The sequence below is a fragment of the Podarcis filfolensis genome, assembly GCF_964270895.1.
Source record: "Podarcis filfolensis genome assembly, chromosome: 3".
NCBI classification, from domain to species: domain Eukaryota; kingdom Metazoa; phylum Chordata; class Lepidosauria; order Squamata; family Lacertidae; genus Podarcis; species Podarcis filfolensis.
This window is the reverse complement of record NC_139606.1, coordinates 24288356-24301575: the sequence shown is the minus strand read 5'-3', so window position 1 is coordinate 24301575 and position 13220 is coordinate 24288356. Positions and strand designations below refer to the sequence as shown.

At 40.2% G+C, this 13220-nt stretch overlaps 1 protein-coding gene across 5 annotated transcripts in view; it reads right to left on the bottom strand.

The window, feature by feature from the left end:
• Positions 1 to 13220, bottom strand: part of CSMD1 (CUB and Sushi multiple domains 1) — a 937839-nt gene that overhangs the window by 204738 nt on the left and 719881 nt on the right. For all 5 annotated transcript variants that reach the window (XM_083606880.1, XM_083606881.1, XM_083606882.1 and 2 more), the window contains 3 exons: positions 11696 to 11812; positions 8534 to 8749; positions 5693 to 5881 (listed from right to left, as the gene is read on the bottom strand). In XM_083606880.1, coding sequence (XP_083463006.1) covers positions 5693 to 5881; positions 8534 to 8749; positions 11696 to 11812 — 522 coding nt within the window. The remainder of the gene's footprint in view (positions 1 to 5692; positions 5882 to 8533; positions 8750 to 11695; positions 11813 to 13220) is intronic.

Sequence of the window (13220 nt, the reverse complement as noted above, 5' to 3'; positions counted from 1 at the left end):
GTGAAATATGCCCCTTGTGTCTGTGCTTTTTCATGCAGTTTTTAAATAAATACAATGGAAAATAAGGGGGAAGGCAATTACTTATTTAAAAATGCTCACATTCATTTCAAAGAAGTATGCAGGGTGGGGGAATAACATCTTAAGTGCAACTATCAGATGTACTTGGATATCATGCCCCATACAGGTGGCCCTAAAGCAAGAAATTTTGATCTCACATGCAAGCATTAATTCACATCTCTGAACTGGGAGTTTATCAGGTCAGAAATGGTGGACAATTGGGACTACATTTTGATTTATTTCTAAACAGTGGCTTCTAATATATTAGCAGCCTCGGCCTCCCTGACATTTTAAATATGCTCCAGAACCTGAAATAGAACATTCCGTTTTTTCTGAGATGCTGAACTGAATTGAAGCTTAGAGAACGATAACTAAGTCATCTGTTGGCTTCTAGTACATTAATAACTAACGTTTTACAAAGAGGTGAAGAAAATTCTGGAATATGCAGCTGTCTTCCTCAATGCCTAATTCCGGATGCAATAAAGCTACTAAAATAAGTCTGCCAACTGATCATTCAACAGTCCTGGCAAACAAAATATGCATGCAAAGCAACACTTACACTCCACATGCATTAAACTTACCGTATTTTTTGCTCTATAAGGCTCCCTTTTTCCCTCCTAAAAAGTAAGGGGAAATGTGTGTGCGTCTTATGGAGCGAATGCAGGCTGCGCAGCTATCCCAGAAGCCAGAACAGCAAGAGGGATTGCTGCTTTCACTGCGCAGAGATCCCTCTTGCTGTTCTGGCTTCTGGGATTCAGAATATTTTTTTTTCTTGTTTTCCTCCTCCAAAAACTAGGTGCATCTTATGGTCTGGTGCGTCTTATAGAGCGAAAAATACGGTATCACCCATGATACAAAAGAAAGAAAAAAAACAGGATCCTTCTCATATTCTAGGTGCCATTGGCTCCTTTTAGCTAGGAAAAACTCCACCCTTTGGTAACTGAACCTATAAGATAAGCAAGCAAATATAATTGTGTGGGTCAGTTCACAGAATCATTCACAGACAGCTCACATGACACCCATGTGATTTTTATTTCCGCCTCCCCCAAGAAATACGCAGTATTCATAGGTATCTGCTCAGTTCATTCAATGTAAGTGCAAATTTCAAATATAAATTAATTCATCCAGATTAACCATCATAAATGTTGGCCCTCTCCAACCATGTTTTTCTTTCCTTTTGTTAAAGGAAATATCCTATATTTCAACTTATGCTTGCAGAGTGCAGGAATGAGTTTCAAATGAAAATGTAATAATACTTTTCAGGGGATTCTATTTGAAAAGAGTTCAAAAGGGGTTAAGGGATACATATTCTTCCTCAGCAATCTGCATAAATAAATAGTATTCCTATTTAACTTTCTATTGTGGTTCACCTGCACCTAAATTTAGCTAAGTGATAACGCAGTCGGCGTATGAACACCCACTTGCTTTCAGCAAGTGGAATACAAAATCAATTAAATTATTAAATTAGATAATTTTGAAACCATTTCTGCAAAGCAGTAGATCCATCATTGTCTCGAGATGTGGTAGATAAAGGGCTGCAAAGCACTTTAAAAAGTCAAACAGAACACTGGTCAGAGAATTCATATTCCAAATTAAGAACAGCTGATTTATATCAGGAATTCAAATTAAATGAGTTCTGTCAAGGGAGAACTGCACCTTTGTAATGCTTCTTTCATATGCCTGACATTTGGAACAAAGCCTTTTGTACAGCTTCGATAGACCTTTTCATTATCTTTTTTAATAAAATAGCCCACAAATAAACATTTGCATAGGGATGCATAACAATTCATCCAATAAATTTTTAGGACTGAGCAATATTAATTTAATAGGGCTAAACAAAATTAATTTCCTACGTAGTGTCCCACAAGCAAAAAAGTGCAAGCAGGAACCAAAAACAAAAAAAGGGGGGGGGGAGGGACTCTGGTAATTATTCTAAGGAAGCATGGATTCCATCTGATTCTGTGAAAACAACATAAGTGACAAACTGAATTCCAGTTCATTACTCCAGTAATGAAACTGCCCACGCGTCTTTCAAGATTGGCTTTTATCTTGCCATTATATTAAATTTGCACACATTGTGAAAATGGCCTTCTACCTAGAAGACAAGCGACAGGGTTGGGGTACTGTGTGTTCAGATGTCCCACATCAAATGTAGCCTACAGGCTACAACCATGCAATCAACTGCTCGGTGTGGTCATCAAAGGGCACAGCTAACACAGTGGCAATGATCACTCACACTTTACATTGTGGGTGCCCTTTGCGGGATCGTGCACGGTGCTACAGTTTCCAGGGAACTTAATGGCAAACCGGGGCGGCTGGCCTGCCTCTCAGTGTTATTATTTGGAGGTTCACGCCCAGCCTCTGTAGTCAAGTTTCATTGCTGGGAGGTAGGGCCAGTCCCATTTACATAGGGGGTGGAGCCGACAGTAGCCAGGCAGTTGGGTCAGGAGATTCACCCACCCTATCCTCCCTTTTGGTTCCTGTTTAGCGGGTGCGGCTATGGTCTTTGACTGGTTGCTATTGAAGGACCGGGAAGAAATTTTCCCGCATTGGCAGGTTTTGTCTTCCCCATAGCAATTTGTCACAACTTTGGCAGTTTATGGCCTTAGGCCCAAGGCCTAAGTCAAGGTCTTCCAACATTCGGAAGTTTAATAAAGTTGTGGCCTAATTTTAATTTCATAACACGTTGTAAGAGTCTTTATTCCTTTCTTGTGAACCCTGGGGGCTGGGGCTGTTGCAGTATGGTCAGAGGTGAGGCCAGAAGTACAATCTGGTCCTGCTTGAAACCATGAATCCACTAAATGTGAGCAACACATGAATAGAGCTGAGATGTTTGAAGGATCTAATCTTCAACCACACCCCTCCCATGCCTATACCACCAACATAGCACTTTCAACATTGCATTGCAGTAGGTATGATTTTCTTTAATTGCCCTAGAGCTTAATAATATCTTGATAAACACGAGTTATTAATATTTTTAATAATGCAAGACAAATGAAGCAATCTCTTCAACGATTGCTCAGAAATAAGGAGCTAATATGAAAAGAAGTTCAGAATAAGTTTCCTGTCTTTAAACTATTTTTTAAAGAACAAATTAAATTGCAAAACAAGGCCGTGAAGAAAAAAATACTCTTGAGGATCAGCAACACTCGTTCAAATTATATATACTGGAGCCAGTTAACTGCAATTCTTGGTGGGAAGTAGATATTCAAAAGCAAGTGAAAAAGTCAGTATGTTCAGTGCAACATGAAATGGATTTGTTGGTTGCTATGTATTTCAGATCCCTGAAATTCTGTTATGCATGTCTTATTTCCTCATCTCAAATCTGAGAAATAATTGAAGTTTATCTAAGAACAATTAAAACCCTACAAGTGCAAATATTTGTAATTGCGCTGTAATTCAGCACATCTCAGGTCAGTGTGCAGTTTGTGTGAACGGTTTGGTTTGCACAATGTGCAAAGCCAAACCTTATCCTAGTGAGACTATGCAAATCAGTGGGCTCCCAGAGAGGAGCTCATAGATCCTTTGATCCTCCTTAATCCTTTTTGCTATTGCATCACATTGAGCTAAACTAAGGTTTGGCTAAGCATGCTGCCTGAACCATGACTGCAATGGCTGCACACAGGTGAGTCCAGGTGCACACTCACAACAAGACTTGTGGTTTAACTCTCCTCACTAATCATGAACCGTAACCAAGAACAAACTTTGGGCAACAGATCACGGTTAGCGAAGAAAGAATTTAACCATAGGGCCAGCAAAGAGGGCCAGGGAGGAGCAAAAAGTGGTTGCAAGCGCTTCTCCAGGAGCCCACACAGTCTAAGGTTTAGCTTAGCATATTCTGCAAACTGGGTCAGTGTGGTGAAGCCATTTCAATGTGTCACTTCAGTTTCAAAGTGGACTAAGAATTCAGTAATCTACGCAACATGAACACCAAAAGCAAGACTGCAAAATCCCCTGGCCTTCAGCTGCTCTAAAATTATGTAACTGGCAGCTAAGCCTTTATGTTGTAATAACAATTCTGTACAGGGATGCTAAAAAACTGGGGCTGATTTGTGTGTTTATAATAAAAAAGGGTTAACTGTCCCATAGTGACTTTAAAGCAACTTTCTAAAAAAAATTGGACCATCATCTATAGATAAACATATGTACTAATAGCTTAAAGGAAACCTGACTGGAGTCCAATAATGAGCAGGGGGAACCCAGATTCTGTCCCAAATTCCACTATGTTAACCACCCAGTGAATGCTGAGCAGATTCCCAAAGCCACTGATTCTGTAGCAGAGTGACCTAATTTACAACTGCAAAACATTTCATGTAGTATCATGCATTTTATAAAACAATCCAATTTTCAAGGAATCCCCCCCAAAAAAGATTTAATATTCTGTTGCAATGGAAGTATTTTAAAAGTAATTTGAGTTATTAACCAGACCAAATGATAAATACATCAAAACAAAATATAAGCTCTGATGCAAGCATGTGTGTTCCCCTGAAACATCTAAGCTGCAATGCTAAGCAGCAGGATTTACACATCAGAAAATATAATTAGGATTATTATTCTTATTGCCCCATGGCTGCTATCTTTACTGCCAAAGACATCAGAAAGATTTGTGCCTTCACACAAACTTAAGCAAATTATTTCTTCTGCAATAATATCAGCTGCATTTCAACCTAACTACCTTCTTGAATTAGTTGGTGAATTGAGAGCCACACTCAATTGGTTAAAACATCCACAACTGTCACAGAGCGAGCCGGCCAGTAAATCACACAGTTGGAAGTTGGAGTTAACTATCTTCACAGACTTGGCTGAGTGTCAGACGTAATGGGCACAGCAGCTCATTCCCTGTAGGAATTACCGTATTTTTTTGCTCCATAAGATGCACCAGACCATAAGACACACCTAGTTTTTAGAGGAGGAAAGGGGGAAAGCCCTGGTGGGGGGGGTCAGCTCACAGTTGTGCAGCTTCTTTTGCAAAGGGGGAAAACCCCATTTTTTTGAGGATCATCTCAAAGTTGTTGAGCTTACTTTGCACAGGGAAAAAAATCCTGTTTTTATGGGGTTCAACTCACAGTTCTGCAGCTTCTTTAGGAAAGAAAAGGGAGCCATTTCTACAGTTTCCAGACAGATAATCTAATCAGCCAGTCAAATGTCGCTGGGAAAACAAACAGCCTCCATCTGCAGAACATTCAACAATGGAGGCCTGGGCAAGGGGGTGGGGCCAGAAAGGGAGCCAGTGATTGACCACATTCGCTCCATAAGATGCACAGACATTTCCCCTTACTTTTCAGGAGCAAAAAAAGTGTGTCTTATAGAGCGAAAAATACGGTACTCCATGAAATCAGTTGCCAAGACTAAAGGTCCCTGCCTCCTCCAAGCCATCCTTGTCTCCTCCTCTCCCTGTCTTCTTCCTCTTCTCCCTCTGATCACTCCTTGTTGTCCCACCACCACCACCAAAGCCTCCTTTGGTGGTTCCCCCACATTCCTGTGTCCAACCAGTCCATGACAATAACCCATTTATAATATGCACCGAATAATAATTTACACAATTCTAGGTGACTTTAGCTTTGCCCCCCTCTCCTTTTGCATCCCCCATGTGCTATCAATTGGATGAATGAAATGAAAGCATGTGACCACCTACCCACACACCTTGGCAGAGGTGCACTCCATACACGGCGGCCGCCACCCAGGCACGCAAGCTTGTCCGCACCTTCCAAGCGATATCCAGGGAAGCAAGAAAACGTTAAGGAATCTCCGACGCCAAAATGAAATCCTATTCTTCGACTGAAGGCAGGAACACCAGGATCATCACAGGGTTCCAGGTCATATTCTTCAGACAATAAATCAAAAGCCAAGAAAAAAGATGAAAGTTCCAATTTAAAAAAAAAAAATATATAAGCAGGATTAACTACACAATACCAACATACATTCGTACCTTGGAAGTCGAACGGAATCCATTCTGGAAGTCCGTTCTACTTCCAAAACTTCCAAAAACCAAATAGCAGCTTCTGATTGGCTGCAGGAAGCTTCTAGATGCTACAGCACCTGGGACTTGGTTAGACTGGTAAAGAAAAGTGATTTATGTGTTGTATGTGTGATACAACATTGTGCCACCAGATGGCGATGTGGAGTTCTGCTTTTCTCTACCTGTTTTCCCTGTTTAAATTTACAGCGCTTTAAACTGAAACACTTCTTTTATGTGTCTAGATCCAGCCCTGGTGTAGTGCTTCACAGGGTAGCTACTGTTGCATCAGCACCTGGATTGCAGCCAATTTTTTGCAGGGAGGGAAACTATGAGATTTACGGTTTGGCATTAGCAAAGGAGGCCAACACTTCACTCTAGGAACTACTGCGATTAAATAATAGCTTGCAGGAACTTTCTTAAAGACAAGTATTAGGAGCATTCAAATTATCTTGATAAATATCAGTTAAGTCAGACACCATATGGGGGTTGCACACACAATATTCATCAAGACCTTCATATATATATATATGAAAATCCTATTTTAGTACCACTGATAAATAATGAATGTAACCAGTAATTCAATATGTGAATTAATTTGCATGTGAAGACTCATCTTACAGCATATAGGCACTGCAGCCTTTGAATGTGAAGTCCAGTGTGAAGTCAAAGTAACCCCTGCAGAATATATATTTTTTTTACCCCTGCAGAGGTATTGAAGAATAAACCTAGCAGTACAGTGCCTTTCTAGTAAAAGAAAAATGGTTTTTTATGAAGTCGAACAGAACAAGGAGAGCCTATAGAGAGAGGGTAAGGAATGCAAAGGTTTAGCTTTGCATGCTTAATGCAGCACTCTCTATTTGTGAAATACATTTCTACCCCCTCTGTCAGTGCAGATTTTACTGCCACTTTAGTAACCTGCTGTCTCAGCTCATATTCAATTCAATACCATCTCCTTTCAGCAAACTGCCCATTTCGCGGAATAACATTCATTTTCCTCTAAAACCAAGGACACGGCTTCTATACTAGCAATATTCAGAGAAAAATTCACATTGATATTATAAACCAGGCTGAACAGGCAGGTTGTGCTTATAAATTTGTTGAACTTAAGCAGAGTTTGGTTTCGTTAGTGCCCAGAGGAGAGACCACTATGGAAACCTATGTCCACATTGGGCTCGTTAGAGGAAAGGTGGGATTATCAGGCAATCGATAAACGAACAGCCACAGCCCGATTCGGGTATTAATTTCCCTCACATGATAACAATCATGCAGGGGGGTGCAGGCACAATAAACCACTGAACCAGGTAGCAAGTTCTGGGGGCTATTGCATTCATGCCCTATTTTTGAGTTTCCCATATTAATCAGGTTGGCTGATACACAGGACATAGTGAACCCTGGTTCAGATTCAGTAGGACTACCCCTAACTACAACAATCTTAGGATAAGGTCACACATTATGAGCCCTTCACCTTCACTTCAGTGTTCAACTTCTGCTATTAGGTATTTGGCCAATGCAGTAACAGTGGAGGAATATATGTGAGATTGTCCCCCAAATTTCTTCTTCCCGTTTTTGCACATAGTAAAATCACAGGAAAAAAATTGCCGAATGTTCTCAGGCTTGGAGGTGAGTGGGAAGATTGCCCCAAAAAGAAAGATAATGATCTGCTGTTCTGACTGTTAAATAAGGCTAAACTTTCCACGTGAACTGCACCTTTTCCAAGAAGTCCCTGTTGTGTTTGACCTGAAACACTCTTATCATTAATATCTGGTCTGTTTGGTATCATTAACTGACATTTAAAGACTTAATACAATTACTTCTAGAAGCTAGATAATATTTCAAATCAAAACAAATCATTTATGATTGATGTGTGCATAATGCCAGAATTGCTCCGTTCGTGCTTTCTTGGAAAGATCTTTGCACTCAGATCAACCAAGTGGAAACCAGAACCAAGAATCGTTCAGTTAGGGACTTGTAATGTAGCTCTTCCTTACTACTTGTGCATGGTTTTAGAATCTCCAAAAGACCAAAGACATTAATAGTTGTAAACAGTAGCTGCTGCTAGCCAATTTACTGCACAATACTATGCAATTTATACAAGACAACGAGTCCTATTATGTCTAATGGATCCTTACTTGCAGTTAATCGTGCATAGGACTGAAGTTTAAGGTTACAAAAAGACAAGTACCAAGTACACTTTGAATAAATATTATATAATTCCAATGTTTGGTTGGTTTTCAGCTACTACTGAGTTGCATCCCATATTGTATAAACTACTGACGACTCACAAAACAGATCTTTCCTTTCTTCCCTTCTTCTTTAAATCCTCATATATTCCCTGAAAATCCTCTACAGGGTACCAGGGAGGTTATCGAACATGGTAGGCTATGTTGTCTGAGGTGGGTAGGGGAATCTCCTGACAACAGGTGGGGGAATCTTCTAGTGCTATTCATTATGACTGTTTTAGTTAATAATATAAATATAAAACATTTCCAAATAATCTATCAAAGCCCATGCCTTTACCTGAAAATGTTATATTAAAGCCTTCGTAGGAAATGGAAAAATCAGAAATAAACCGAAGTTGTGCTGTGAAGTTTCCAAAGAGTCCAGCTTTGATGGTAGGAGGCAAAACGGACCCTGTTAATCTGGCCACAGGTTCTGTGAAGCTTCCATCTTCAGTGATGAGCAAATAGTCATGGGAGCTCTCCAGGTGAAAGGTGTGGAAGATCAGTTGTACTCCTTGAAAAATGGAAAAAGAACAATATTTTGCTTTTTGAGTAAAGGATGGATGACAAAGTATGTCATGCTTACCTGGAATCTGACCTCCTGAGCAGAACCACTGGCAACTTGAGTCAGCTAAAGGCTCAGGCTTCACTACCAGGTGTCTTGTTTTGTTTTGCTTTTGTCACCCAGGGTGAATATGCATCCAGTACTCAACTCTCTTACATATAACACTGTTGTAAGCCTTCAAGCAGGCGTATTCATAAGCGAGTGGCCCTGAGCATATGCTTGTATGCAAGATCAGTGCAACTACAATCCTGCTGTGCTTGGCTCAATTCTGAAGGCTGTTACCCAAACTACCACCATTTCCCCAGGGTCCAGAAACCTATCCCCTGGGGAAGCAAGGAAACTGAGTGGAAGGAGAAGCTACATTAGAACTGCTCAATGAACTCTTGTGGAAGCTCTAGGGGAAGGTTTCCCACAGTGTGGTACCACAATGCATTAATGACCACATTACAGCAAGGCTAGCCAATGTGGTGCCCTCTGGTTGTTGTTAGACTACAGCTCCCATCATCCCTGACCATTGGTCATGCAGTAGGAGCCGAAGGGAGGTTTAATCAGACAACATCTAGGAGGGCACCACATTGGCTATGCCTTCATTATAGTATGAGAACCAGGTGAATAATGAAGACACAGGCAATAGAATGTAAACTACAGCAGGTTGTGAAAAGGTTCCAAGCACAATTCAAAGTGTTGGTGCTAACCTTGAAAGCCCTAAATGGCCTTGGCCCAGTATACCTGAAGGAGCATCTCCACCCCCATCGTTCAGTTTGGACTGAGTCCAGCTCCGAGGACCTTCTGGCAGTTCCCTCACTGCAAGAAGTGAGGTTACAGGGAACCAGGCAGAAGGCCTTCTCGGTAGCGGTGCCCACCCTGTGGAATGCCCTCCCATCAGATGTCAAGGAAATAAACAAGTATCTGATATTTGGAAGACATCTGAAAGCAGCCCTATTTAGGCAAGTTTTTAATGTCTAATGCTGTATTTTGTTTTTAATATTCGGTTGGGAGCCACACAGAGTGGCTGGGGCAAACCCAGCCAGATGGGTGTGGTATAAATAATAAATTATTATTGTTATTATTGGAAAGAGCTCAAGCTCAAGAACTTATACAAACAACTTCTCTAGATCTGGGGTCACGTTGTTCACACAATGGTTTTTCACAAGCAGGTCAGAAACAGACCCTTCTTTAGTAGAAGACTCATTCCATTAGTAGAATGGCACCTTTAGATCCAAGCGTGTGTGTGTGTGTGTGTGTGTGTGTTCGTTTGTGTTCGTTTGTGTACATATAATACGAAGGTTAACAAAGACAGAGCCATCCCAAACCTGGTGCAAATGTTGCACATTCAGGCTAAGTTGTAACAAATATAATTATATCCTTGTCACACATATGATGACCTTCAACACTGTCTATAATTCATACAATATTATAAACTACAATTTTGCTATTCTCTGATGCATACACTATATAGCTAAAGCTTTCCAGTTTCAGAATTCTTTGTGCTTGTTTTCTTAAAGTCCTTGCTTTTGACCCTAAACAACTACATAAGAATTCTCATTTCTAAAATAGTATAGGGAATGAAAAATTGGGGAGGGAGAGAGAAAGTACAAAGAAGGACTGCGAAAAAGAAAGAAGTGTATCTCAAAGGTCGACAACCAGAGGAGGGGAAAAAAATCCATTAATTTTAATTCTCTGCTTTTAAAATCCTATTTCATCATTTCAGTGCTTGGAGTTATCTAAACACCCATACTGTTCTATTTAAATAAAATGCCACACTTGTTCAAAAATATATTAAAGCAGTAACAGAATCCAGTGAAGAAAACCAGGAATTATTTTCCAAACAGAAGTACTATAATCGCAAGACAGGTGAGCATTAATGAAGAAAGTTAACATTTTAATTACCAATACTGACTGGCATTTAGTGATATCAACAGATGGGATGACTTGACAGTATATAAATTTTTAAAAAGCAATGCAGATATTATTTTGATAGATTTTAGAAGTGACAAATATTGACACATGAAGATGACAAATATTACTCTCATATTATGTACTTTCAAGGACATTTACAACCAACTTTCTTCGTTGATCCCAACTCAAAACAGATTGTCACCGCTCTGGGTCTCTGCTGGGGGCAAGTCTGTCCCACCCCTCATTCAGGATGGAATGGGAACATGGGGGAAGACATGACTACATCCCAGCACAGGGTTGTGGCCAACAGTAGAATGGGCAGCACAGACGGTGTTGCTGCCTCTGCAACCAGCACAACAACTCACCCACCAACCCTGTGCAGTGATAAGGGATTAGCTAGTTGTCCTTTCCAGTGGTGAGGAGGAATTTTAGAGGCAGTTTCTAATTCCCAAGTGGGGGCATCATTTTTTACATATTCCTTACTGTGTTGTTGACTATGGCAAAGCTATATTGATTTGGTTGACTGGCTTTGCCAATTGTTTCATTTGGTCATTGCTTGGCAGGCAGTGTGAACACCCAAGAATATAATCGAAGGTACCCTGATGAGCACCCTGAGGCACTTGGAAGCTGATGGTCCATTTGATCAATCAACCTCTCAATGCTGGCGAACTCAAGTTGTGTAAGAAGGGTGCAGTCCCTGGGTCTTGGAAGCTTTACCCAACTAAATGTTGGCCAGAGGGGGTGGAGTTTCAGGTTATACCCTGAGAATTGCCAACTCCAACATAGAGTCAAGATAATAACTCTCTCTCTCTCTCTCTCTCTCTCTCTCTCTCTCTCTCTCACACACACACACACACACACACACACACACACTTTATCTTTTTATTAAGTCTATATGGGAGTAGAGGATGGGTTCCCTTACTTTAATTTTTTTCAAAATCTATCTTCAGGAGGCATTTTAAACAGATATACCCTGCAAACTTTATGTTCTCTTACCCTTGCCATGAGAAACTTCGATTGTCCATGTGCAGTTTAAAGAATTTGGATAAAAATCAGGAAAGCCTGGGGATAGAATGGTTCCACTTCTCCCATGAATATAGCCACCACACAGAGCTGTACAAAAGAAAGAAATAATAGTAATAAAATAATTACTGATGCTCTGCTTGACCCATTTTTTAAAAAATTGAGGAGCATTATTAGGCCCATTAACTTCCTGGGGCCACAAACAAATGCTAACCAACACTGTTACCAATTCAGCTTAAACACACACACACACACACACAACACCATGTTGTTTATGTTTTACAAATAATAGGTCCCTGCTGAAATAGAAAAGTTGTAAACATCATCAGAGCAAATGAACTGATTAGGAGCAGGCAGTAGTAATAACACTGAAATGCATATACATCTGCATTAAGGTCTACTCAGAATTGCCAGTGAGTGCCTCATCTCCTTGGCAACCTGAGAGATAGTAAAGAATCTGACAAGACTGTGTCTCAAAAGAGATAATAAGAGAAAACTAGAATATGTGGGTTTTACATTTTAGAGAGGGTAGATTATGCAGAGCACTGATGAGGAAGGCTGTCAAACGTAGCGTCTAGCCAGAAAATGCTGTTCCGGTGGATGGGGTAGGGTGCAAGATTAACTGGGAGAAAGAACCTATGTTCAAATATATACCAAAAAGTATCAAAAATAAAATTAGCATACACAGAGACAATAATATAGATCCCTATATTTTCGGATTCTCAGGCCAATCACAAGGATAGTACAAAATGTAGAAACGGGTGTCTTTAGAAATTTCTTTATTTTTCTTTGATCTAGATTTGAGAGCTAAAAAACTGCATTATAAAGCTGTTATACTGATTCTATTCACACAGACCCTAAAATTAATAATTCAGGGTGGGTTGTTCAGCAGATTTATCACATTTCTCTTCTTTTGTTTTTAAAGGAAAAAGAGATACACATTTCCCCCTGCAGACATACTAATTCTTTCAAAACCAAAACCCTGTAAAGATTAGAAGGCTGCTAGGACACTAAAAGAATACTTTCCATGGAATTCATAATAGATTGTTCTGATTTGCATGAAACGAGTTGTATTGTTTATATGGGTAAATTACACAGTGTTTGCAAAATTAGATTGCGGTATGTGCCCCATAACTTGCTTTGATGTGCCTATAACTTGCCTTTTCCTGCATCTTTCCATTTTTAATCCATTAAATATCTGACAATCAGCATTATACGTTGGCATATCTTTTCAGCTTTTGATTGACACGACCCAACATTCTCAAGTAAAGAAGCAATTGTAGTGTGAGAAAAATACACAATAAAATTCCACTTTTAGCATGCTGGGGGTGGGGAGGGGAATGGTTGTATTATGGCTGGCACGTCATTCTCAATTCGAACTCTGACCTTAAACTAGAAAAATGTAGGGGTACTTTAATTGGGATTGCTTTCAGAAAAGAATAGTGTACCCATACATATTCACTCTCCCCCCGCCCCGTCTCACTCCCCTCCTCCCTCT